A 26,854-nucleotide genomic window follows, 5' to 3' on the forward strand; every position below is an offset into this window, starting at 1 on the left:
AAGTATGTCTTTTTGAACGGTTCACTTGCGAAGGTTGGAGGAGTGGGGGTTGGTGACATTTGCTACCACAGACACGAATGCATTAAAACAGTGTAATATTGCACAAAATGTTCAAATATATCTGGATGTTCAAATGATCGACATTCTCTTTGTTCATTTAATTAACTTTAATGAAATTGTGCAGTGTAATAAACAATAATATCCAGCAGTCAGTTTTCATACAAATTAGTTACTTATAGGAACGTTAATCCGAGATAAAGGTTAGTGTTATGAACTTCTGCCACATTTGTAACATTACCATTTAGTGTTCAACGGTGTTTTTGGAAACCAATACGGTTCTGCCCTTATTACTCCATCTTGAACATGAATAAATGGAATGCTTCCCTGACTGTATACTTCTTCCAAAAGCCCTAAGTCTCATTCAACTTACAGTTAGTTACCTCCAAGAAATGAGGGAGCTTATGTTAAAACAAAGACACACATATACAGAGTTATATAAATAGCTTATTGCCCCTGAGGGGATAATTTCAATTTAATTCAAGTTAAATTGAATTGGTGCCATGTTACCACCAACAGTTCCAAGACGAGGGAATACGAATCCAAAATAACTGTGATCGAACATTTGGTCCCAACATCACCTCTTTGACAAGTGTTCTATCCATTTCTATCCCCATGTCAAAGTATTGGTGAAGAGGTAAGGCACTGATATTGAAATTGACCCACCTTTGACCCAAATGTATCATGTCTTATCAATACAGTCAAGTAGATTTGTGAGCATTCAAAACAAGTCAACAACTGTGTGTATGTTAGACCTTAACACAGGTTTTTTTGCAGCTCTTCTCCGACTCAAATCGGTTTTGATTTCCCTGACAGCCTCCGAACCAGAACTGGGCACAGGCATTAGCCGTAGTGTCATAGTACCACTTCACAAAGTAATTCCTGCAAGGCCCGGGGTCCAGAGTCTGTCCACATCTCTCATCTGGGGAAAAAGGAAGAAAAATGGGGGACATTGCTTTTACTTGTACTGTATAGCGTTGTATGAAATGACAAGAATAGGAAATGGGGAAATATCAGCAAAGGCTGCACAGTAGTTTGAGCTCTGGAAAAATGCTATATGCTATCAATCAAATCACCCGGTATTAAATCATCCTGGGGCAGAGGTGGAGAGGTTGGGGGGAGCCCGGGTAGCTTTACTACGGGAAGGGGCCTCTGGGTGGGGGCCTGGGAGCCCGTCATGACCACACTGTGGGAGGGGTTCTTCATCTCTGACGGAAGAAGGAACTCTGGTAGGCGCTTGAAGGGTTCCCTGTCAAAGGATGGGACCCTGTAGGTCTCTGAGTTATCTCGGTCCCCGGTCTGGGAGCCCTGTGGGGTAAAGACTCTGTCTGACTCTCCTGGTGGACCTGGCTGTTTAACAGAGGGTAAAGAAATTGATATATGTATTTTGTACATCTGCTATAGTATGTGATTACAATCAAAATTGTGACACACAGATCCATGTATGAACGCATTTGCAAATGAACATGTGCATGCACAGACGCAACACACACTCAATTCATGGCTGATTTAGCAGAAATTCAAGTTCAGACACTATCCTTATGTGGGGCCTTTTTAGCAATCATTTGGTTATGGTGAGTTCTCCTAATTTTCTTCACAATATTATATTTTACAATGACATGATTTATTGTACTGCAAAGCTTAGTGAGCTCTGTAAAGATCTGCAAATGTGCAGCCCTATTCTGATCATGACAGAACCATTATGTAAAGTGGAAGTGTTGTCATTCTCACCACCAAATGTGTTTTTTTAAAGTCTCCATTGAAAGTGGGCGTGTCAGTATCAGTCCTCTCTGGGGTTTCCCTGACAATCCCGGCTTGTCCAGGGGTTCCGGGGGAGTATCTGGAGCTAGGGATGGAGCTGAATTGGGCCCCGCCATCACTCTCACAGATCCGACTCAGCAGCTTGCTCTCAAGGGCTGGACGAGCCAAGACAAGACAGTACCCCAATATTATTGGGACTAGGCAATAAGACACAGCTATGTAAAACGTACAGATATTTAGGACTGAATTTTCTTTGGATAATTTTAACAGCACAGGTGTTTCTCTGGCTTTAGAAGTATTTAGGCCCACATTAACTATTCAAATATAACTGTGGCTTTACAAGATGTTCCTTGCAGGGAACATAAACTTCAGTAAGAATGGACATCATAGTGAAAGGTACTTCCTGCTTACCAGGAAGTGTCCTGAAGTCATCAATCAGGTAGACGTGTTCCCTGTCTGGGTCAGAGGCCATGAGGTGGAGCTCTTTCTTAAACTCCTCGTACAGCGGATCACTCTGGTTCACCACCCCGATGACAAACGTCTCAATGTTACTGCCATTGGCCTCTTTCACTGCCTCCTCCAGCCTCACAGAGTCCCTCTCGTCCGCCTGTCCATCTGTGATCACTATGGCCACTTTCCTCACCCCGGGCCTGGCCGCCCGGAACACCTGGTTGGCCTGATGGATGGCGCTGCCCGTGAAAGTGCCTTCGCCCAGGTAGGTCATAGTGCGGACCGCCTTCTTCACCTGGTGGTGATAAATATTTATAACATCTCTGATGTAGCCTGGTCCCAGATCTGTTTGTGAGGTCTTATGTGACAATGACCATAAGAGTTGGCAAGACAGCACAAACAGATCTGGAACCAGGAGTTCAGAGTTGAATTTGACGGCTGTAGAAGGTGTCCAATTGGACTAGCTTCAGGTCTTAGCTGTAAATTAAATATGATTATTGTACTAGAGAGTAAGATTTTTCATTTTGGACGCTTGAGAGAAAATCAACTTGCATTGAACTTTTATGTCATATGAATTGAATGTTATCATTACAGAGGATTCAATAAAGTTTTGAGAAATATAAAACTGAGATAGTCTTGACCTGGTCCCGGCTGGCTTGCTGGTGCAGACTGACCACCACCATGTCGATGTGGCTGTAGAGGACCACCCCGACGCGAGTGGTCTCCCGGCTCACGGAGGCACGGTCGACCAGAGCGTTCACAAAGTCCTTAACCACGTTGAAGTTGTCAGGGCCCACACTCTCTGAGCTGTCAATCACAAAGACCAACTCCAGTGGGCTCTCACGGCACTTCACCCCACAACCTGGGGAAAGAGATAGATTCATTGAAAGTCTCTGCAAGCAGCCATTACAGGTATGGTATTGTACCTGGTGTGTGAATTACCACAGTACCACACTAACCACATATAGATCTGACCAGTTTGATGACCTCCTCTCTCTGTAACAGATGGTAAAACACTTTAGTGTCTAGTCATTGTAATACTACAGTACGGCGGTACAGTGTACAAAACAGACTATACTTACTGTTAGGCCAGGTTCCCCTTTTTCTCCCAGTCTGCCCTGTAATTCAGGAGGTCACTCAATAACAAATATATACATCTCATAATGTCCATGCTTTTTCCAGATTTATAGTAAGACTAGTACCAAAGGTCCAGCCGTTCCTGTCTCTCCAGTCTCTCCCCTGTCCCCCTTTCTGCCTCGTTCACCCACGAACCCCCTGTCTCCCTGTAGGAACAGCAAAACTTAATCATTTTTCTATAACTTGGAAAGTTCAAGACCATTTGTGAGACTGGATTTGGTTCTGGCTGCCGAGATTAGAGATTGGATAACATCTCTATATTTATTAAGCTACATGTTATGTTGTTTGTGTGGAGGTTCTTACCTTATCCCCTTGAATACCTTGTCCTGGGGGCCCCCTGGGGCCCGGGATCCCCTGGAATCCTGACTCCCCCTATCAGGGAAAATCAAGTCAGCATTTTGATCTGTGGAAACACAGCACTAGTATATGCCTAGCTGTACCATGACCTAACATGGCTTACTAAACGGTCCTTTAACTGTACCTTTGGTCCTTGAATGCCCTCTCCAGGCAGTCCCTGGGGACCCGGTGCTCCAATCTGACCAGCTGACCCCTGCAGAGAGAATCATGTCATCGTGATGCTCCGCCAGTCATATTGTTCCTATTAATCTTGTTCAATCATTGATATCCTGTGTACTCAAATCACGATGGCTAATTTCTCCTCCTACACATTGGTAAAAATTATTATTATTGGTCTGAATAGGATTTATGACCTTGGGGCCCATTAGCCCAACTCCTGGTGCTCCAGCTAGTCCTGTGGGGCCTGGAGTTCCCCGGTCTCCCTGAACAGAAAGATCCTCAGGTTAAATACTCACATAGAGTTCACAAAACAAACACATTAAGTTGCCCCTATAATTGGGTTAAGGTTATTTTGTGACCTAAATAGAGTTTATGCAATCATTACACCGGAAAACTCACCTTAGGACCAGGTAAACCTTTTCCTTCTGGTCCAGTCTCACCTGTCAGTCCTGGTACTCCAGGGGCTCCCTAATAAGCATGACAGAACATCTATTCATACAGTATACATACTGAATAGTCAGCATAGATTAATGAGTATGATCATAATAATAGAGAAATGGGGATACTTACTGGAGTTCCAGGAAGGCCTTCCCCTTCAAGCCCAGGTGGACCAATGGGCCCTGGTAGCCCTCTCTCACCCTAAAAAGTGAAAGTGGTTTCACACCAATGGTCTTATGTGGTTCATTGGACATTTGAGAAATACTTGCACCTCCCAAATCAAACTGAAAGAAGCTGAATCAAATTACCTTCGGTCCCGTGATTCCTATTCCTGGTTCACCAACATGTCCGGGTGGGCCTACTGCACCAGGGTCCCCCTGGAAACAAAACAACCCAACATAAAATAGAACACTGACGTCATCCTTAAGATATGGTAACACTTTAATATCCTAATAAAGTAGTAACCAACAGTGTTGTCAATGTTCCTTCTCACCAGAACTTACCTTGATACCGGGTAACCCCCGCCCAGGTGGTCCGTTTGTACCTGCTCGTCCAGCACTTCCGGCTTCACCCTAAAACAGGAAACATTTTATAACAGCAGAACCAACCATGCTTTGGGTCAGTAGTGTTGAGCATGACTGTTGTGCATGTGCTTACCTTGGCCCCCATTGGCCCCACAGGCCCTACTGCCCCTAGCTGGCCCCTGGAGCCCCGCTCGCCTCGGGCCCCCTGAGAGAATAGTCACAGCTTGATTTCAGACAATCTTTTCCATACATCCTTTAAAATAGTGAAAATGCTTTAAGATAACTGATTTGTACCTTTTCTCCAGGGACACCTTTTCCGGGTGCCCCATCAGGTCCCCTGGGCCCATGTAACCCAATGTCACCCTGACACCATGTGAAATAAATACACAATACTGTAAACAATGAACAATGTCAGTTGACAGACTGACATTAATGTACTGTCCTAGTGATAATGACATTGCATCACAGCACACTGTGCCCACCTTCTGTCCTATGTCTCCATCCTCTCCAGAGAGGCCCGGAATACCAGGCAACCCCTCCGATCCTGGGTCTCCCTAGAGGAGCATTTACAAATCTCTATTAACACAGTTTTACTTGATCTGGTTTAAATACTGTCTTACTGAACCATCAGACTTACTTTAGGTCCTGGCTCCCCAACACCGCTCTCCCCTGGGATTCCAGGCTCACCTGAGAAGCCTTGGCTTCCCTGTAGAACAAACAGTACATGTGACATCATATCTACTAATGAATATACTGTACGTTTGCGTCTTGCATTCAGATCTAAGACTTCCGTTTTTGCCTGACATTAGACTCCCTTTGATCATGTGACATTCAACCTTACCTTTTGGCCCATAAGTCCCACACCTGGATTCCCTCTGGGGCCTGGAGGGCCAACTGGCCCTTGGTTCCCCTGAAATTAAGGGGACATTAGAAGAAAAGGAATATGAGTATAAGTATATGTGAGTATACAGTATGTTTGAGAATAGACAAATTGACATTATACAGAAGGATCTGACTGCAGGTGAATCAGAATGTACCTTTTCTCCTTGAATTCCTGCCCCTGGCATTCCCACCGGTCCTTGTGATCCAAGCTGTCCAGGATTTCCCTGAGAGAAACATAAGACCTCCCATCAAATGTCATTTCACTGAAGGAATATGGGATCATTCTCAATGGATCGTTGATCATTTATCATCATACGGACCAACATAAGACCTCAACATAGTAATGTCCAATAGTCTTAAACTTGCTTTACCTTATCACCTTTGATCCCAACACCAGTGAGACCACGCTCACCTCTGGGGCCATCATGGCCTCGATCCCCCTGAAAAAAATAGATACTTGAGTCCACATTGATAAAAAAAAAGACATATTAATGGCCCGTTGTACTTATACCAGACCTCATTTTGACTTTAGGATGTGTACAGTTATACCTAACAGTATAATACTTGGACACTTAAATATTTGCCCACCTTTGAGCCAGGGAGCCCCTCCCCAACAGCTCCCTGGTTACCCTGTGCTCCAGCAAGTCCTGGGGGTCCCTGAAATAAACAGTTTCTTAATTTTTGACCCTCAGTTTTAAAATGTGCTGTCCAGTAAATGGCAACATTTAGTTTAGTTTTTAGGTTACCATTGTCAAATCTGATCATATGAATCAGAGGTTGAAGGATAGGGTCATGTATAACATTCCCATAGCGATCACTGTTTAGGTATCCAAAGCTGGCATCTACAGTAATACTTACTGGCTGTCCTGGCTCTCCAATTCCAATGGGACCAAGGGTTCCTGGTCTTCCCTGAATTCCTTTGGCCCCCTGAGAACAATGACACATTTCAACATTTATGTTATTTACATAAACTGTAAATGTATAGCATAATCTCTGTAATGGTTATTATTAGGTTACCTTTGGACCTGGGAACCCAATGCCAATGTCACCTGCTGGTCCAGATGCACCGGTGGTTCCTTGGTCCCCCTGTGTTAGAGGTGTACGATCACTGTGTGAATGCGTCAAAACTCCTACTACTTGAAACCCACGCCACCAACAAGTTAGTCATAAAACACTTCTATTCCAAGTTCATACTGTAAGAGAAAACCCTATCCCGGTGCTTCTCCACAGAGGAACTCTATCCATTCCAACAGAAGTGTACGAGGATGGAAAGTGGCAATAAAATGCAGACAAAGGATCTTCATGGGATTCAATAACGCATCTCAGAATGGCATTTACGAAGAATACAGCAGTCACTTGTTTCTGCTATACATTATGTTCTTGATTATGTCAGATTTTTTATATTTTTTATTGCTAAATAGCTAAGTGGCTCTAAATCACTCTTGATTCCAAGGCCTTCCTTGTTTGAGAGGTCTGGTCAATGTGTGACAGAAAGTGAAGGATCGGTACTTAAATAGAAACGGACAGCAAGGTCAACCTGGCTCTCATGGCTTCTCTGGCCAAGCAACACACTTTGACAATAGAGATGCTGTGTGAAAATGTGTTTCCATGTACGAAAGTGTCATACAGTAGCACCCATGAATGTAATTGGCTGATTTCCTAGCCCCCTTGAATGTCATTGGCTGAGAATCAGCGTGCCTACTTTAGGTCCTGTTTGGCCCTCCGGACCCTGGTCCCCGGGTGGTCCATTAACACCCTGTGGAATAAACCAAAAAAAATCCACAAATGGCCTTAATGAATAAAAGAACAATGAAGTTGATTTATATAATGCACTGGTTCCATTGCAGTATCCTAATAGGTCCATGTGAAATGATGTCTACAACAGCCTTTTTTCTCACTGTACAGTATGTAGCTACTGTTTGTATAGAATTTATAGCCCAGAAAATCTAACTCATCCCTGATATCTGCCAAATCTTACATTTTACAATGTACCAGTTTGTAGTCAATTCTTACAGTTGAACTAATGCAATACAAATGCACAGAACTATACAGAACAGAGCAGTAGTTTCGTTCCATTGTCAGGGCCTGGTGTCAAAACAACACTATCACTGATACCATGCCAGACGAGGGGCTGATAGTGAGGAGGAACAGTGCCACTGTACTGGCAACCCTGTCCTAGTAGCTAATCCTACGACACAAAGTCTGCTCCTGGAAAAGAATAATATCCTGCAAGCCTGGATTCACTGCTTTAGATACTCACATTAGCATTGGGATTAGGCATAATCCAAAATTCACATTCCATAAGTGCATGGGTGGGAAAACGACAAAACTCAACTTCCATTATCCATATTTGAGAATGAAAGTGAATAAGGGATGTCTCTGAGTGACTTAGATGTCGTCTAATGTCTGTACTCATTTTCACCCTGTCATCAAACAACATCTCAGTGAAAGAAGTACCCAGCCCTTGTTCTAAAGTGCATCATTCATTGAGAATCAATTAACCTATTTCAGATGAACATACTGTATCATATGCATTCATGATTAAGACAAGGTCCTAAACAGATGTGTTAATGTGTTGAAGGAGTTAAAAACAACAATGTTACATTGTACCTGGTCTCCTCTAGGTCCCCGTGGGCCAGGAGGTCCTCCAGGGCCCTGTAAGATGACAAGATGACATCATGCTTCCGTTGGCACACATATTGTAGAAGAGATCACAATGTTGATTGAACCAAACTGGCACATTAATCATTGTACTTACTTCATCTCCTTTCCCCCCAGGGGTGCCACAGTCTCCTATCTCCCCCTGAAATACAGCACGGGTTCAACCAACCATTGGCAAAACACTTTTAAGCAAGACAGTTGTATTCTGAAATGTCTTGAAAGCAGATGTCCCACCTTGTCACCTTTATAACCAGGACTGCCCTGTGAAGTAAGAACAACAGTGTTCAACACCCAGTACTGAAGGTATCTCAGTCAACTATGGAAATGTGGCGGTTAGATGGATGTTAATAATGACAGAATAAAGAAATACATAGTATACCTCAAGACCGTCACTTCCTGGTCGGCCACCGACTCCAGGTTCTCCCTTGTAGAATTGAGACAGTGTTATAAATGTGAGATCAGGATTGTATGTAGATCACTGAGGTTGTTAAAATAGTGAAAATCACTATGTTTTTACTACTTACCCTTGATCCTTTTGGACCAGATGGTCCTTCATATCCTGGATCTCCTTTTGTACCCTTGACGATACACAATAAGTTAGTATATGGAGTCATTGTCGAATGATAGTATTCTGTATTTCTTACAAGGTTTTTGTTTTTGTTTTTTGTGTGGTGCGTCAGTCATACTGGGTTACTGCATAATCCTTACTGTAGACCTAGATGTTCTGTTGAAAAAACGTCTAGTGTACTCACTGGGTTTCCAGGAGGGCCTCTCTCCCCTCTTTCACACAAACACACTTCAGCCTGTGGACACTGATACAATGAAAAGAATACAAAATCAGTCTTATCACACCACCTGCTACTTCCAGTGGCATTGTAGTGTTTATTGTTTTGAAGTACTTACCGCCTCAAGCGCTATTGCACCCTGGATGGGAAGAAAATACAAGACGATTGTGTGAGGTTTTTACCTAGAAATAATTCCAACAGTACCACTATTGACTGAACATTGTATTGTACCTGAGCAAGCCTTACTGTACATGAACAATGGTACACATGGTCAAGACATTGTTCTAAGGAAGAATAAAACAACAGGGGGTACAGGTGATACAAAGCTAGATCACTTCCTGTCAGTTTTGCTTAATAAAGCTGTTCTCTTTTAAACCTCCGCTAATGACTATGAATTAGAGAAACTATGATGGATTTTTGGAAAATGTATAATTTATGCTATTATTTGCCCATAGACAGGTCTTGATCTCATTTAGACTATAGACACATCTCTGTGTTTATGGAAAATGCATATTAGGGGAAGAATTCCCCACACAGGAACAATTCTGCCAATTGAGGTTTGAGCCCCCGCTTAGGACACAGACATGATAACAAGACAAGTTTATTTGAGGAGCTCAGTACTGTTGGACAGTGATGTTGTGTGTCAACTAACTTAGTTACCCTCACTTTGTACCCTCACAAACCTCTGGAAACAGCTGTGAAGTTCTCATACTCATATAGAAAAGGCAGTGTGCAAGGTACTATCATACCCATTTCACACTACAAACTAATGATCCCAAACCATACCGTGCTGGCCTGGTTAAGCATACCAATCATCTTCAACTTGAGTGTAGGGTGACTTTGATAACAGAACACTCACCAACTCTTTCAGTAACTTCTCCTCTAGCTGGGGGTCAGTGAGACTGTGGACGAATTGCTTGGCCGGTGTGCTGGCGATAGCCCGGAGTTTGGCACTGTTCTGGCTCTGGCGGGCCAGGTCCGACAACCCTATAGCAATGAGCTTCACGCCACTACCCTTAGCATCCGCCGCTGCTCCGATCACATCAGGGTTCCTCGGATGATCGGCACCGTCGGTCATGAGCACCGCCACCCTGACGCTGTCCTCCTTGGTCTCCTGGGTGAAGAGCTGTGTGGCGTTGGTGATGGCGTAGGTGGAGTAGGTGCCATGGCCAATGTAGACCATGGAGCTGACTCTGCTGTGGAACACATCCAGGTCCTGCCAGGCAGTGAAGCTGTGCTCTACAGACACAGAGCTGCTGTACTGGAGAGCAGCCATCCGCAGCTTTAGGGTCCATCCAGACAACTGGAGCATGGTGAGACGAGTGCTGAATTGCAGAACAAAGGACTTCTGCTTCTCGAACAGGAAGGTCTTGGCGCCCTCCGAACTGTCCAGAATGAAGGCCACCTCCATGGAGCATGTTGTCATGTCTGGGAGAGGGATGCATACATGTGTTTCACATGGAGATCGATTGGATAAACTTCAGGCAAATGTCAAACGCAAATTAACATTTATACTGAACAAAAATATAAATGCAACATGCAACAATGTCTAATATTTTTGCTGAGTTACAGTCCATAAGGAAATCAGTCAATAAAAATGAATAAATTAGGCTCTAATCTATGAATTTCACACAGTGGTGTAAAGTACTTACGTAAAAATACTTTAAAGTACTACTTAGTTTTTTTGGGTATCTGTACTCTACTATTTATATTTTTGACTACTTTTACTTTTACTTCACTACATTCCTAAAGAAAATAATGTACTTTTTACTCAATTCTTTTCCCCTGACACCCAAAAGTACTTGTTACATTTTGAATGCTTAGCAGGATAGGAAAATTGTCCAATTCACGCACTAATCAAGACAACACATGGTCATTCCTTCTGCCTCTGATCTGGCAGACTCAGTAAACACAAATGCATCTTTTGTAAAATATTTCTGAATGTTGAAGTGTGCCCCTGGCCATCCATACATTTTTTAAACAAGAAAATGGTGCTGCATGCTTTGCTTAATAGAAGGAATTTGAAATTATTTATATTTTTACTTTTTATACTTAAGTATATTTTAGCAATTACATTTACTTTTCATACTTAAGTATATTTAGAACCAAATACTTTTAGACTTACTCAAGTAGTATTTTACTGGGTGACTTTTACTTTTACTTGAGTAACTTTCTATTAAGGTATCTATACTCTTACAAGTATGACAATTGGGTACTTTTCACCACTGATTTCACTGGGCAGGGGCGCAGCCATGGGTGGGCCTGAGAGGGCATAGGCCCACCCACTTGGGAGCCAGGCCAACCCACTGGGGAGCCAGGCCCAGTCAATCAGAATGGGTTTTTCCATACAAAACGTGTTATTACAGCACAAGGTGCACCTGTGCAATGATCATGCTGTTTAATCAGCTTCTTGATATGCCACACCTGTCAGGTGGAGGGATTATCTTGGCCACTTTTAAATTCTCACTAACAGGGATGTAAACACATTTGTGCACAACATTTTAGAGAAATAAGCCTTTTGTGCACATGGAAAATGTCTGGGATATTTTATTCCACCTCATGAAACTACTAACCGCCTCCAACATAGTTTTAGAAATTTGGCAGTACGTCCAACCAGCCTCACAACCCCAGACAACGTGTATGGCGTCGGGTGGGCAAGCGGTTTGCTGATGTCAACTGTCATGTCTTTACTATCATTAACTGAAGACTGATAGTTTTTATCAAAGATTCTCTGTAATTAGTTATTACGCGATTAGACTGATTAATCATGTAACCGTAATTACTAGGAAGTCGGGGCACCAAGGAAAAATATTTAAATTATAAAGTTATCATTTCCTAAAATAACTTTTAAGATATTTTATCTGATCAATTAGTCTTCAAATTAATGATTTATTTACATTACCTCACATTATTCTCATTCCAAACGTCGTAAATTGTTGGTTATCTGCACGAACCCAGTCTTCATTATGAGTCATCCATACATCAATTGTCTTAAAATCATTTATTTATTACTAACTAAGTAATTCACAGAAATGCATAAACAAACAAACAAACAAACAAGGTAAATGTGGTTACATGAAATGATAGGAGAATGTGCCCTAGTGGGCTAAACCGGCATGGCGGCTTGTTAGACAAAAGGGGAAGTGTGAGTCGACTAAGAAGTCACTACAGAGTGATAATTATAACAATTGAAATGCTAATCCTTTACCCATGAACGCTCACTCATTTGGGAACAATTGCAATCAATATATATATGTACGCTCAGTGTGTCGTCTTGATCGCCGGTGAAAAGTGTATTTATTTTGTAGAATTGTCCGTCTCTCTCCCTCTCTGTCGTGGTTATAGTGGATAGTTCAGAGTGACATTCATTCGTTTCATTATAGAATCGTTGTTTCGGCGGGTGTCGTTCTTCGCGTTCAATGATACCGAATTCCTAGCTGCAGACTAGTAATTAATATCAAAGACTTGTTCTTATTCTGTCGGTTTCGATAGTCTAAGAGTTTAACCATGTGGCATGGTTAAAATATTCAGCAATGGTCTACCACCTTTGTCTTCCTGATGGAGAAAAACATGGTCTGCAACCTTTAGCTATCTCGTAATTGAGGTAAGCTCGGTCTGCTGATCGAAAACTCGAGTGGGGTTTTTATTCAGACTGGCAGAAAAGGGCTGTCCCAGGACGCATGACCCTAACTGGGCTCAGGGGCGGTCCTCTGATTTAGTTAACTCCAATCCCCTTTTTGAGTTTTCCTTCATTAAACAGTCCAAAATCACATTGTAAATTTGTGTAAACAATTTCATACTCACTCATTCATCTTATACAATAATTAGATGTAAACCTCATATCTGAGGCTATTATATAAACAGTGTTATGGTAATGTGGCCACACCCGTCTCCCATGAGCTTCCCCAAGTTGTGACAAACGGACCAGTTCGTAGCTGGATTCTTCACCGATCTTTTATACTTTCTCCGGAACATGAAATTTGTGGATTTCCTTTGTTCTCCATGAAAATCTACTCTCTCTATACTGTGTGGCCATGTGGCAGGGTCGTCTCAGGAATTTACGACCTCTGACCACAGCAGCCTAGTTGAAGGAGGCAAGGGAGAGGGGGATGGGGTTGCTATACCCAAAGAGGCCAACGTCATGACACAACATTGTGAACAGAGTGCCCCATGGGTGGTGATGGGGTTATGGTATGGGCAGGCCTAAGCTATGGACAATGAACACAAATTATTTTATTGCTGGCAATTTGAATGCACAGAGATACCGTGACGAGATCCTGAGGCCCATTGTCATGCCATTCATCTGCCGCCATCACATCAAATTTCAGCGTCATAATGCACGGCCCTATGTTGCAAGGATATGTACACAATTCCTGGAAGCTGAAAATGTCACAGTTCTTCCATGGCCTGCATACTCACCAGACATGTCACCCATGGAGCATGTTTGGGATGCTCTGGATGGACGTGTACGACAGCGTGTTCCAGTTCCTACCAATAACCAACAACTTCGCACAGCCATTGAAGAGGAGTAGGACAACATTCCACAGGCCACAATCAACAGCCTGATCAACTCTATGCGGAGGAAATGTGTCGAGCTGCATGAGGCAAATAGTGGTCACACCAGTGGCCACACTGGTTCTGATCCACACGGCTAAATTTTTTTGTTGTTGGTATATGTGACCAACAGATGCATATCTGTATTCCCAGTCATGTGAAATCCATAGATTAGGGCCTAATAATGTTTTTTTCAATTGACTGATTTCCTTATCTTTGAAATTGTTGCATGTTGCCTTTATATTTTTGTTCAGTATGCAGGGCATTCGGAAAGTATTCAGACCCCTTGACTTTTTCCACATTTTTTTTACATTACAGCCTTATTCTAAAATGGATTTAAAAAATATATATTTGCATCAATCTACACACAATACTCCATAATGACAAAGCAAAAACAGAAATACCTTATTTACATAAGTATTCAGGCCCTTTGCTATGATACTCGAAAGTGAGCTCAGGTGCATCCTGTTGCCATTCCACAACTTGATTGGAGTCCACCTGTGGTACATTAAATTGATTGGACATGATTTGGATAGGCACACACCTGTCTATTTAAGACAGTGCACCTGTCTATTTGACAGTGCATGTCAGAGCAAAAACCAAGCCATGAGGTCGAAGTAATTGTCCATAGCGCTCCGAGACAGGCTTGTGTCGAGGCACATATCTGGGGAAGGGTACCAAATTATTTCTGCAGCATTGAAGGTCCCGAAGAACACAGTGGCTTCCATGACTCTTAAATGGAAGAAGTTTGGAACCACCAAGACACTTCCTACAGTTGGTGCCCGGTCAAACTGCGCAATCGGGGGAGAAGGGCCTTGGTAAGCGAGGTGACCAAGAACCCGATGGTCACTCTGACAGAGCTACAGAGTTCCTCTGTGAGGATGGGAGAACCTTCCAGAAAGAACCATCTCTGCAGCACTCCACCAATCAGGTCTTTGTGGTAGAGTGGCCAGAAGGAAGCTACTCCTCAGTAAAAGGCACATGACAGCCCACCTGGAGTTTGCCAAAAGGCACCTAAAGAATCTCAGACCATGAGAAACAAGATTATCTGGTCTAATGAAACCAAGATTGAACTCTTTGGCCTGAATGCCAAGCGTCACATCTGGAGGAAACCTGGCACCATCCCTACAGTGAAGCATGGTGATTTCAGCATCATGCTGTGGGGATGTTTTTCAGCGGCAGGGATTGGGAGACTACTCAGGATCGAGGGAAAGATGAACAGAGCAAAGTACAGAGAGATCCTTGATGAAAACCTGCCCCAGAGCGCTCAGGACCTCAGACTGGGGTGAAGCTTCACCTTCCAACCGGACAACGACCCTAAGCACACAGCCAAGATAACGCAGGAGTGGTTTTGGGACAAGTCTCTGAATGTCCTTGAGTGGCCTAGCCAGAGCCCGGACTTGAACCTGATTGAACATCTCTGGAGAGACCTGAAAATAGCTGTGCAGCAACGCTCCACATCCAACCTGACAGAGCTTGAGAGGATCTGCAGAGAAGAATGGGAGAAACTCCCCAAATACAGGTGTGCCAAGCTTGTAGCGTCAGACCCAAGAAGACTTAAGGCTGTAATCGTTGCCAAAGGTGCTTCAACAAAGTACTGAGTAAAGTGTCTGATTATGTAAATGTATATTTCAGTTAATTTTTTTATATACATTTGCAAAAAAATCTAAAAACCTATTTTTGCTTTGTCATTATGGGGTATTATGTGTAGATTTATTAGAAGAAACATTTTTTAAAACAATTTTAGAATAAAGCTGTAACAAACAACATTTGGAAAATGTCAACGGGTCTGAATACTTTCCGAATCCACTGTACTACTTAGAGTAAATCACTGTTACAATGATTTAGACATTTAGACATTAATAAATTAAAATCTTCCTGTTGGCTGAGAACGTTGTTTGACTTTTCCAGCAGATTGTGCACCCTTTTTTTTTAATAGAAAAGACAGAAACACCTTAAAGAGCAACTGAATGTAATAAGCAATTTTTCCTCTTGAAAACGGCCTATGTGCCATCGATATGAGTCAGAAACATTTATTCTAGTGTAAATAGGATCATTTTTGTCATTAAGTCAGTCCAAAACTAAGATTTGTGAGATAATTTAGGAAAAAGAGGGTATGACAAGGAACGATGGTTAACTGTTCTCAGTCGCATTTCCTAATGAGGAGAATTGAAACAGAGGCTAAATCAGTAAATTCAGCCCCCCTTTATCATGCACGGGCTATTTCAGATGTAATGTAGCCATATAGATACAAATAATAACGGATAAGCCACAATGACTGACCATCATCACTAACATGTGGACGTCATTTACCATTTTCTCCATCTCTGAGGACACTGTACTTTCCTTTTCTTCTTCTCTGGCCTATAGCCTCGTGAAGAAGTGCCAACAGTAGAAGGAACAGAGCCACTCCTTTCCCCATGTTGTCCTTTCTCAACATTCACAACCTAAACATAAAGGAAAAAAACATGTCTTATTCAAGTGGGGCATCATTCTATATGGCAGGTGTGGATGCGATCTCCTACTCAATCACGATCATTCTTGATTCTCACCCCAATTGTTGGAGCACAGAATCAATGTACAGTACATGAGCCATCTGCAGAGTCACTGTATCAACTATGGGCTGAAGCTGGCAACATAAATGTACTTTATGAATTCCTGTTATGTTGTCAACTATTTATACAGACCAACTAAAACAACATGCCACATCATTTATGTTTTTTTTCTTGCCTAGGGAACAAAGTCATCAGTGTAATGTAATCAATTTTTTATTTTTTACATTCCACAAGAGAAAGTAATTGCCCAACTACTTAGAAAGTTGTAATTTGATTTGAAAATGTGGATTTTATCATCTTACCTTAGTTCTTATTTAAATACAGCCGCCGGTTTTGGTATAATCATCTGGAGTAGTTTAGGAAGCAGCATCTCGTCCTGATCACCAGTTCGGACTAGTCCACTACGTGAAGTGCGATGTCGCTTCGGGAAGGACAGCGCTCGGTTCGTCTGCAAGAATGTGTAGATTATTGTGCGCTACACGTCACTATGTATTATCTTCGTGTATCATTATGAAATTTCACAGTTTTACAGACTCACAGACACGGAATAAATTGTAGTCACCCATAGGACGTGTATGTGACCAATACAATTTGATTTAGTATTGCGCGTAATACTGTAGCTCTGGGCAGTGTACACAAGACTGAACTCTTTATAACGTATTACGCTTAATTAAGAACTATAGAGGTGTAAAAAGCTGAGGATAAAAAGTTAAAACACGTTGTGGTTTCTTTTAACATTTCACTTTCCCCACAGTCTACGTTGAATCCCAATATTTGCAATTTAGAACTGTTTGTAACCTTTCTGCATGGTGATTGTTTGGATGTTGTACATTCAAATCCCAACTGATACATGTTATTAAGATTTTCCTCTTCTCCACTTGCACGCCTACTAACTTGAAAAACAGGCAGATGTTTTTTTTCAGTATATAAAACCAGAACACAGGCTCCCCCGCATGTTCAAGAATAATTTAACTCCCACGTGGAATGAGACTTAATTAGATTTACAGCAGGATAAGGCCAACCTGTCAGTACTATGGTAAACTAGGGATAACTTGTTATGTCCCAGCTTGTGTTCTGCAGGTTTGATAAAACAAATACATCATTTAGTGAAAAATAAGGGGCTGAATTTGTTTCTCTTTCTCCAACTTTTCCGTTTACCCCTTGCGCTTCCCTGCGGACCCCCGGGAACCCAGTTTGAAAACCCTTGGTCACCTAACAGATGTAAAAGCCTATTAAACATGCATATCTACTATTACACTATAATATAAATGTAGTAGCATCCAAATATCATACCTTTTTGGTTGTAGCGCCACCTTTAGGAATTGACAGTGCCGTGTTCCCCAAAATTCGAACGGGGTTGTGCGTAACCGGACCCCACGAATAGTAATCTGCTTTTCCCGGGGAAATATTTTGGTGTAACATGAAAACAAGCACGGCTTAGGTTTGTGTTCGCCACAAGTTACCACATCCACAAAATCATAAAGCCCGCCTATTTCTACAATTTATCTTCTTAAAATGTGAGTTTAAACCTAACCACACCGCTACCTTTATGCCTAACCCTAACCTTAAATTAAGACCAATAAGCAAATATTTACATGACATTTTACGATATAGGCCATTTGACTTTGTAGTTGTGGTAACTAGTGGACACCCAGTTTTGATCATGTTGACATGTCTGTAGAAATGTGTAAGTTTCTTTCAATATTTTTTAAATCTTTATTATTAGAAACACAATTTACTAATGTTTATTTGCGGTTTATCTGTTTTCTTAATATGGGTAGTTCGGGAAGCTAATCTTGCGATATCAACTAAATTGTAGCTAGCTAACCAGATAACGTTAGCTAACTACTGTAGCTAGCTACGTTAGCAGACTTTCATTTTTTTGCTAACAAATATGCCACAAAGTATCCTATATCCAGATTTTTGTTTAATTAACTATCTACCTAGATACAATGTTGCATTAACATCTTGCAATTTAGGCCTATCGTTCTTTTACGCCTTGGGATTGCTAAATAAATGTTAGCTGTGCCACTTGTCACATGTCACTAGCTAACGTTAGCAGTTAGCGATCTAATATGTTGCTCCCGTGCTGCACATAATCGTAGCTGACTACATTGTGACAACATTTTGTAAAATATCTTAAGCTAAGTTTATAGAAAGTATGCTCAACATATTCGTTTATATAAAGTAGGCTAAACACATTAGTTTGCTCACTACTAGACTACTTGCTAGATGTTGGTGGCTACTTGCTAGATGTTGGTAACTTTCAGCTGTACTGTAAATGCTGTTTTCCCCCAGTATACCAAGTTGTAAACAGCAAGAGAATTCTCCCGGACAGAAGCTCTTCCATATGAACAATGAGTGGCTCAAAGCCAGACATTTTGTGGTCTCCCCACCACGCGGACCGCTATGTCATCTGTGACTCAGAGCTTGGACTGTACCGCATCGGACCTGTGGGGAGCGGCGAGACCAAAGCCGGAGCTCTCCCCCTCTCTGTGGAGACCGCTGCTACCCTATTAGCGATCAACTCAGACACCCCATACATGAAATGTGTGGCCTGGTACCCAAAGCACGAGCCTGAATGTCTGCTAGCAGTTGGACAGGCTAACGGCAGGGTAGTCCTCACTAGCCTAGGCCAGAGCCACAACTCCAAGTGCAAGGAGCTGATGGGGAAGGAGTTTGTGCCCAAGCATGCACGTCAATGCAACACCCTAGCCTGGAACCCTGTGGACAGCAACTGGCTAGCCGCCGGGCTGGACAAGCACAGAGCAGACTTCTCAGTGCTCATATGGGACATTAGCAGTAAGTTCTCCCCAGAGGCTAGTGAAGCCGCTGAAAAGATCCGTCTCTCGTCAGGAGACACAGACTCTGGCCTAGTGGTGACCAAGCCCCTGTATGAGCTAGGCCAGAACGATGCTTGCCTGTCCCTCTGCTGGCTGCCCCGCGACCAGAAGCTGCTCCTGGCTGGCATGCACCGCAACCTGGCCATCTTTGACCTGCGCAACACCAGCCAGAAGACCTTCGTCAACACCAAGGCCATACAGGGTGTGACAGTGGACCCCCACTTCCCCGACCGCGTGGCCTCCTTCTTCGAGGGCCAGGTGGCCATCTGGGACCTGCGCAAGTTTGAGAAGCCAGTGCTCACGCTCACCGAGCAGCCCAAGCCGCTCACCAAGGTAACTTAATGGTATGCTTTTTTTTGTCTGTTGTGAAATTCTGTTGTCCCCTGCCATCCAGGGTACAATCGACTTGCACATATCAGAAGTATACTTTTTGTGTGATAGCGTAATGCATAATTGTGCTGTAGCCTACATGTTTTGGATGTAAGGATGTACAACTCACTTTCCTTTCATTTCCAGGTGGCCTGGTGCCCCACGCGTATGGGCCTGTTGGCCACGCTAACGCGTGACAGCAACATCATCCGCCTTTACGACATGCAGCATACGCCCACGCCCATCGGCGACGAGACAGAGCCCACGATCATCGAGCGCAGCGTGCAGCCCAGCAACAGTCTCATTGGCAGCTTCGCCTGGCACCCCACTTCCCAGAACCGCATGGTGGTGGTTTCGGCTGCCAACCGCGTCATGACTGACTTCACAGTGTTCGAACGTATCTCTTTAGCCTGGAGCTCCACCACTTCGCTCATGTGGGCCTGCGGCAGGCACCTGTACGAGTGTGCCGAGGGGGTGGGAGGGGAGGGTACAGTAGAGAAGGACATAGCCACTAAGATGAGGCAGAGGGCACAGTCCAGGTACGGTCATGATACGGTCCAGGTGTGGAAGAACCATTTGCTGGCCGGAGGGGACGACCCCCAGCTCAAGTCCCTGTGGTACACTCTGTTCTATATCCTTTATTACACTCAACCTCAACTGGACCTCAAAGCCAGCTCCACTGTCTTTTTTCATTGTTCCCCTCTAATCAGGGACTGATTTATACCTGGGACACCAGGTGGGTACGATTAATTATCAGGTAGAACAGAAAACAAGCAGGCTCCGGACCTCGTAGGGTGAGAGTTGAATACCCCTGGTTTATTACATTACTGGTGCGAACTATTTTCTTAGCATTTCTAGCTTTGTGTGATTTGTGCTGTTTGTTCTGTTTATTTTAGATAAGGTAGTCCCTGTGTGAGAGACATGCCTGGTGTTCTGCTTGCACTGTGGTAATTCATTGAATTATCATTTGTCTTTGTGTTCTTACACCTGACCTACAGGATAGACTAAGTTGCTATATTGTATGTCACTGTTTGCACTGTGGTTCTTATGATGTCTCAGCGTTCCGTTTCCTATGCAAGTATCACTCATGAAGCAGTACACTGAAGACGTGGAGCAGAAACAGCAGGGGAGCAAACAGGCCCTGGTCTATTCAGGCATCAAGAACATAGTCAAGTCCAGCTCAGGTAAGCAACTTAAAGATATAGATCATCTTTAGGCCTATATCTAGGCTAAATATACAGGCTGAACCCTTGAAAGTATTATGTAACACTGTAAGTTATATAACTTTTTCAGTGTTTTTCCTAGGTTTATCTTTGCGTTGGAGCGAAAAAAGCCCCTGAAGTAACATTTGTATCTGTTGCTCTACTCCACCAGGCACTACAGAGAACCGGCGGTGCTGGAGCGGCTCAGACCGCCAGACGGACGTCCCCAGGTTCCACAGCGAGGAGCGCAGCCTTGCCCTTCGTCTGTGCGGCTGGATCAACCGAGGCCCCGACATCAACGTGGAGCCCTTCCTGCGCTCCCTGGAGGGGGAGGGCGAGTGGGAGCGTGCGGCCGCCGTGGCCCTCTTCAACCTGGATATCCGCAGGGCCATCCAGATCCTCAACAAGGGAGCCTCCGCTGAGCGAGGTACTGGCATGGAATCATCTGGGACAGGGCTATGTAATGACTTTTTGAAGATTCTTTGTAAGGGCTCAAGAACTTGTTTGCAATATACACTGTATGTACTGTACACAGCATAAAGTGTGCTACTAATTACTGCCTGGTCACAGACTGACAGGGAGACTAATTAGGTATTGAGTGTTAACATTACATGCATTACTCTCCTGTGCTCTTGTTGCCTGAGGTGTCACTTCCATCACGTCACAGCAAAAGTACCATAACATACTGCTGTTATTTCACCACTGTAAACAAAAACAGTATACAGTCAGAAAGTATACCCACCAATATTAGGTTAGGATTTGGCTGTAGTGTACAGTGGAAGCTCATAAACCAGGCTTTTCATAAACCAAGCTATCCAAGCAAAATAAACCAAACTTCCCCACCCTTCCTTCCTCGCAGGCGACCTGAACCTAAACGTGGTTGCCATGGCGTTGTCAGGCTACACGGACGAGAAGAGTTCCCTGTGGAGGGAGATGTGCAGCTCTCTGAGGCTTCAGCTCAAGAACCCCTACCTGTGTGTCATGTTTGCCTTCCTCACCAGTGAGCCTGGCACCTACGACGGAGTACTGGTACGCAGGGAAGGGGGTAAACCATTGATATAAACTGAGTTGCCAGATTCTTATGTGCATTATCCAATCCTTTATATCATTCATTGTCATGTTAGACTGAAGTACAAAGGGCTATAGTACCTGAATTGTTAAAAGGGGCTAGGGACCGCGAGGGGGCCTCAGTGAGTTTTCAGGGAAATTAATCTTAAATATCATCAGCAGTATGAAGAGGGCAGTGTTTTACATAGTAGTTTGAAGATTCCAACATAAAAATAAAAAGTACAACTCAGTCATACACACCTTGTTGTGTTTCCCTCCTTAGTATGAGAGTAGTGTGGCCGTAACGGACCGAGTGGCCTTCGCATGCATGTTCCTTAATGACGCACAGGTAAGACCTCCAGCAAACGCACGACAGCATACACTAAATAGATTATAATAGTTGTTTTTTTCACTGATTACCCCGTTTCTATCTATTGAAAGGAATGCGTTTCCTTTTCTCTGTGTGTTGTTATGCAGCTGCCTCGCTACATGGAGAAGTTGACCAGTGAGATGAAGGAGGTGGGGAACCTGGAGGGGATCCTGCTGACGGGGCTGACCAAAGACGGAGTGGACCTGATGGAGAGCTACGTGGACCGGACCGGAGACGTCCAGACCGCTAGCTTCTGCATGCTCAAGGTATGGTCGGAGCAGGGGCTGAATAGTCTTTCGCTGCCCGACATCACACTGTAGAACGGTTGAAGTCAATGGAATGAGCTGACTGACCTTATAGTTCTTACTTTGATCATCTGTCCCATGTTGGCTAGAATTAGACAGTTTTCCTCAAGATCGATTGTTGGATCTTTCCCCAAGGATTTTCCCACATTCAGGCTTCTAGATTTATTGAAATGTTAAGATTTGCTGGGGTTCAAATGCTTAATGATGCTCTGTCACTGTAAGGGGAGCTTCATTACCAAGTGTTCTTCCCTCCCAGGGTTCCCCAGGGGAGGTGGTGAAGGACCCGCGTGCCCAGTGCTGGATCGAGAACTACCGTAACCTGCTGGACGCATGGAGGTTCTGGCACAAACGGGCTGAGTTTGACATCCACAGGAGCAAGCTGGACCCCAGCTCCAAACCACTGGCACAGGCAAGGAAAGGGAAAGGGAACACTGCACTAAGAGAGGGACAGTTGTTCATAGTTATTCACGTCTCTGTCTTTTGTTCTATCTCTTCATAAATCTTCACATGGAGGATGTGACTGAGTGACCAACTTGCTTGCAGGTTTTACATACATTTAAAACACAATAATGAATATGATTATCCTGCTTAATAAGTGATGCTAGTTGTTTATTTGTCATTGGTCAGCCAGATAATGATACACTGTATTGGACCCTTACATTCATCTCTAGCTTCATAATCTTAACAATGATCTCGATGATATAACCTATTCACGTTGGCTTCTGCTTGCTCTAATTTAACCTGCCAGTCCTTATCACACTTGACCTTTGTGTTGTTGCCTGCTGCAGGTGTTTGTGAGCTGTAACTTCTGTGGGAAGTCCATATCGTACAGCTGTTCGGCCATGCCCCACCAGGGCCGCGGCTTCAGCCAGTACGGGGTCAGCGGCTCGCCCACCAAGTCAAAGGTCACCAGCTGCCCCGGCTGCAGGAAGCCCCTCCCCCGCTGTGCCCTCTGCCTCATGAACATGGGCACGCCTGTGTCCAACTGCCCAGGTATTGGACATGGTATGCTCCACAGATAGGCTCTGGGTGGAAGTTGCCTGTAGCCACAGATCTAAGATCTGTTTACCTTCCCCTAACCATAACCATTATGGGGAGAGAATGAAAAACTGGTCATGGATCAGTGTTGAAAGTCAACTTTACCCTACTGTCACAGTTCTGCAGCCAGTCTAACTTCCTCATTACACACCCTATTATGCAAATAGGAATGCAAGTGCATACACACACTTTAGGGTAATTGAGCGAGAGAAATGCATACATACAGTATATTAGCTAGTGATACAATGGTGTTGTATCACTAACTAATATAAATCGCACAGAAAATAAATAAAGCAGATCATGAATGTGATGATTGTAGATACTGATCTGTACTTTAGTTGGTTTATAAAACATCAACTAGATTATTAATAGTAATTGAGTTAACCTGTATAGCGCTTTTCATTACGGAAAATAATCTCAAAGCACATAAAAAGCAAAACAAACATTCACATTTTATGGTTTAGATTAGAAGTGTGTAGTCATACAGCTGTTGTTTTTTTCCAGGCACGGGGAAGTCCGATGAGAAGGTGGATCTGACCAGGGAAAACAAATTGGCCCAGTTCAACAACTGGTTCACCTGGTGCCACAACTGCCGACATGGCGGCCATGCAGGTCACATACTCAGCTGGTTTAGGTAAGAACATTACCGGAACGTTCAGATAACATTTTCTGTATGGGAGTAGTTTTGTCAACAGAATGCATCATAGGTCTTGTAAAATGTTCTGGCAGTGTGGTGCCAGGACAACAACCTCTCCTCAATGTGAGCATGACAAAGGAGCTGATCGTGGACTACAGGAAAAGGGGGGCTGAACAGGCCCCAATTAACATCGACAGGGCTGTAGTGGAGCGGGTCGAGAGGTTCAAGTTCCTTGGTGTTCACATCACCAACAAACTATCATGGTCCAAACACACCAAGACAGTCATGAAGAGGGCATGACAACACCTTTTCCCCCTCAGGAGACTGAAACGATTTGGCATGGTTCCCCAGATCCTCATGATCCTACAGCTGCACCATCGAGAGCACCTTGACCGGTTGCATCACCGCCTGGTATGGCAACTGCTCGGCATCTGACCGTAAGCGCTACAGAGGGTAGTGTGTACAGCCCAGTACATCACTGGGGCCAAGCTTCCAGAACACATATAATAGGCGTGTCAGAGGGAGGCCCCAAAAATTGTCAAAGACTCCAGTCACCCAAGTCATAGACTGCTCTATCTGCTACCGCACGGCAAGCGGTACAGGAGCGTCAAATCTAGTCCCAAAAGGCTCGTTAACAGCTTCTACATCCAAGCCATAAGACTGCTGAACAATTAATCAAATAGCCACCTGGACTATTTACATTAACCCCCCCCTTTGTTTTTACACTACTGCTACTCGCTATTTATTATCTATGCATAGTCACTTTACCCCTATCTACATGTACAAATTACCTCAACTAACCGGTACCCTCGCACATTGACTCTGTACCGGTACCCCCTGTATATAGCCTCGTTATTTTATTGTTACTTTTTTATTTTATATTTGTTTTACTTTAGTTTATTTAGTAAATATTTTCTGAACTCTATTTCTTGAACTGCATTGTTGTTTAAGGGCTTGTAACTAAGAATTTCACGGTAAGGTCTACACCGGCGTATGTGATTTGGTAGCTTTGTGAAATGTTTCACACTTTCGGTGGTTTGTGCATTTTTTAATGGTTGTTAATTGATTAACCTTTGGTTGTCCTCTCTGTTCCCCATAGGGACCATACAGAGTGTCCAGTGTCGGCCTGCACCTGTAAGTGCATGCAGCTGGACACCACAGGAAACCTGGTGCCTTCAGACAGCCACTAGAGGGGCCTCTGGTAGGGTCCACAGCCTAACCACCAGCCTAAAACCTGCCTGTGCACTCTCACTACACTACGGCACCCACCAGTCGACACACCCCAGACTAAGCCAGGTTGCTGGATACTGTTCTGGACAGGCCGCTTGAATTGTGTTAACACTGGGTGATCGCTTGAGTTGAATAAAAACGTACCATCTTTTCATAATCATATGGTAAGAGAGGCTAGATGTGTTACTGATGAATCAATGAATGTCTTGAACGATTGTGGCTTGATGCTTACTAATGACATTAAGGAGATCCTTAAAGGGATATATTATAAAGGTTGTGTTATAAACGGCCTCCTCTAACCAAACCTGAATCAGGATGATCCTTTAATTCCTAGCATTAGCATATAGCCTTCATTTCCCCTATTCCTTTAATCAGACAGCAGGTAAAGGATATGATTGTGTGCCAATATATTGTAGCTATGTTTTAAGACATTTTTTCAAGCTTTCTTTCTAGGTCACAGTCAGACTGAGATATCTCGAAAAACATTGACAAAGTGATGAAAGAAGGAAGTTAGTTACCCCAGGCAACAGAAAGAGAACAAATTGACAATGCTCTCTCTCTTCTGGTTACCCAGGCCTGTGCCACTCTTCATCTCACATTGTATGTTAGGGCTTACAGTGCAGGGGCAGGGAGGGGGGAAGTTGTCTGTGTATTCACCTCCCCTCTCCCGGCCTGTGTCTTGTGAAAAGAGGCAGAGAAAAAACAGCAGCTGCTCGGCACTCCGACAAGACCCTCCAGATTGTTCTCTTCATAAAGAACTTCAGCTGCCGGAACACCACTGAACACCATTGACTCAAAGAGGGCGAGAGCTGGAGAGCGAGAAGGCTCTCGGTCCTCTCTCCACGGGCCAAAATCGCGCACAAAATATGCATACTACACATCAATCCGGGATGGGTGTCCAGACGTACTCCACAGGGACGGCTATGTGTAAGCTGCATTGTAAATGTGTTTTTCTTTCTCTGCCTTCCCCCCATTGGACTCTACTGCTTCGACTCGGGGAACCATTGTAAGTGAGAGGGGCCTGCACCCGAGCTGGCTAAATCACTTAGTCATGGAGTAGGGAGGGGGCATGTGAGCTACTGTATTCTGTTTTTCACCACTGTCTCTCAGCGTCGGATGTTTTATGGTGTACCCTTTTGTGAACCATAATGGAGTGGATTTGGCAAATTTGGTAGGAGTGTACCGTTCTGAATAAAAAAGTTACTTGAACTCAAGTCTCCTAAAAGCATTTTTGCATTTGCCTTTTGAAAACAGAATCATAGTAACTAATTGCTTCAATCTTTGGTGGAAATGTATGCGCTATCATGTATGATGCAACTGTTACTGTTTTTTTTCTTCTCATATTTACAATTGTATAGAGGAAATAAAATACACAATGACTATCCAGTAAATATCTAGGGGGTAAACTCACAAGTCCTCATAAAACATATACATATAGGGACTATGCAAATTTTGTTAAAAAACTGAGGATCACATTTCATCAAATCGTGTCT

The 26,854-nt window shown here is 43.6% G+C and overlaps 2 protein-coding genes across 3 annotated transcripts; one reads left to right on the top strand and one right to left on the bottom strand.

The window, feature by feature from the left end:
* Positions 1-148: 148 nt before the first annotated feature.
* LOC110488086 (uncharacterized) lies at positions 149-17,748 on the bottom strand. Its single transcript, XM_021560093.3, has 36 exons — positions 16,623-17,748; positions 16,079-16,212; positions 10,071-10,639; positions 9,330-9,350; positions 9,179-9,238; positions 8,951-9,004; positions 8,806-8,850; positions 8,661-8,687; positions 8,524-8,568; positions 8,376-8,420; positions 7,468-7,521; positions 6,783-6,851; positions 6,624-6,692; positions 6,354-6,422; positions 6,137-6,205; positions 5,921-5,989; positions 5,725-5,793; positions 5,521-5,589; positions 5,366-5,437; positions 5,178-5,246; positions 5,017-5,088; positions 4,863-4,931; positions 4,668-4,736; positions 4,492-4,560; positions 4,321-4,389; positions 4,116-4,184; positions 3,887-3,955; positions 3,709-3,777; positions 3,471-3,551; positions 3,351-3,386; positions 3,228-3,264; positions 2,910-3,130; positions 2,230-2,563; positions 1,789-1,973; positions 1,134-1,407; positions 149-979 (listed from the first exon to the last, which is right to left on the bottom strand). Exons 2-36 carry the CDS (start codon positions 16,203-16,205, stop codon positions 807-809), a joined length of 3,567 nt encoding a protein of 1,188 aa, XP_021415768.3. The 5' UTR covers positions 16,206-16,212; positions 16,623-17,748; the 3' UTR covers positions 149-806.
* On the top strand, positions 17,711-26,570 carry LOC110488092 (GATOR2 complex protein MIOS). 2 transcript variants are annotated; one of them, XM_021560130.3, is made up of 12 exons: positions 17,711-18,007; positions 18,619-19,496; positions 19,680-20,163; positions 20,618-20,716; positions 20,907-21,161; positions 21,594-21,763; positions 22,065-22,130; positions 22,259-22,417; positions 22,713-22,865; positions 23,245-23,449; positions 23,999-24,128; positions 25,231-26,570. In XM_021560130.3, exons 2-12 carry the CDS (start codon positions 18,678-18,680, stop codon positions 25,319-25,321), a joined length of 2,631 nt encoding a protein of 876 aa, XP_021415805.3. In that variant the 5' UTR covers positions 17,711-18,007; positions 18,619-18,677; the 3' UTR covers positions 25,322-26,570. The 2 variants fall into 2 exon arrangements, with proteins under 2 accessions (XP_021415805.3, XP_021415781.3); XM_021560106.3 differs by having other exon boundaries at positions 17,736-18,007; positions 23,245-23,461.
* The last annotated feature ends 284 nt before the right edge of the window (positions 26,571-26,854 follow it).

This window comes from Oncorhynchus mykiss, chromosome 2 (genome assembly GCF_057628025.1).
Source record: "Oncorhynchus mykiss isolate SJ-2025 chromosome 2, ASM5762802v1, whole genome shotgun sequence".
NCBI classification, from domain to species: Eukaryota; Metazoa; Chordata; class Actinopteri; order Salmoniformes; family Salmonidae; genus Oncorhynchus; species Oncorhynchus mykiss.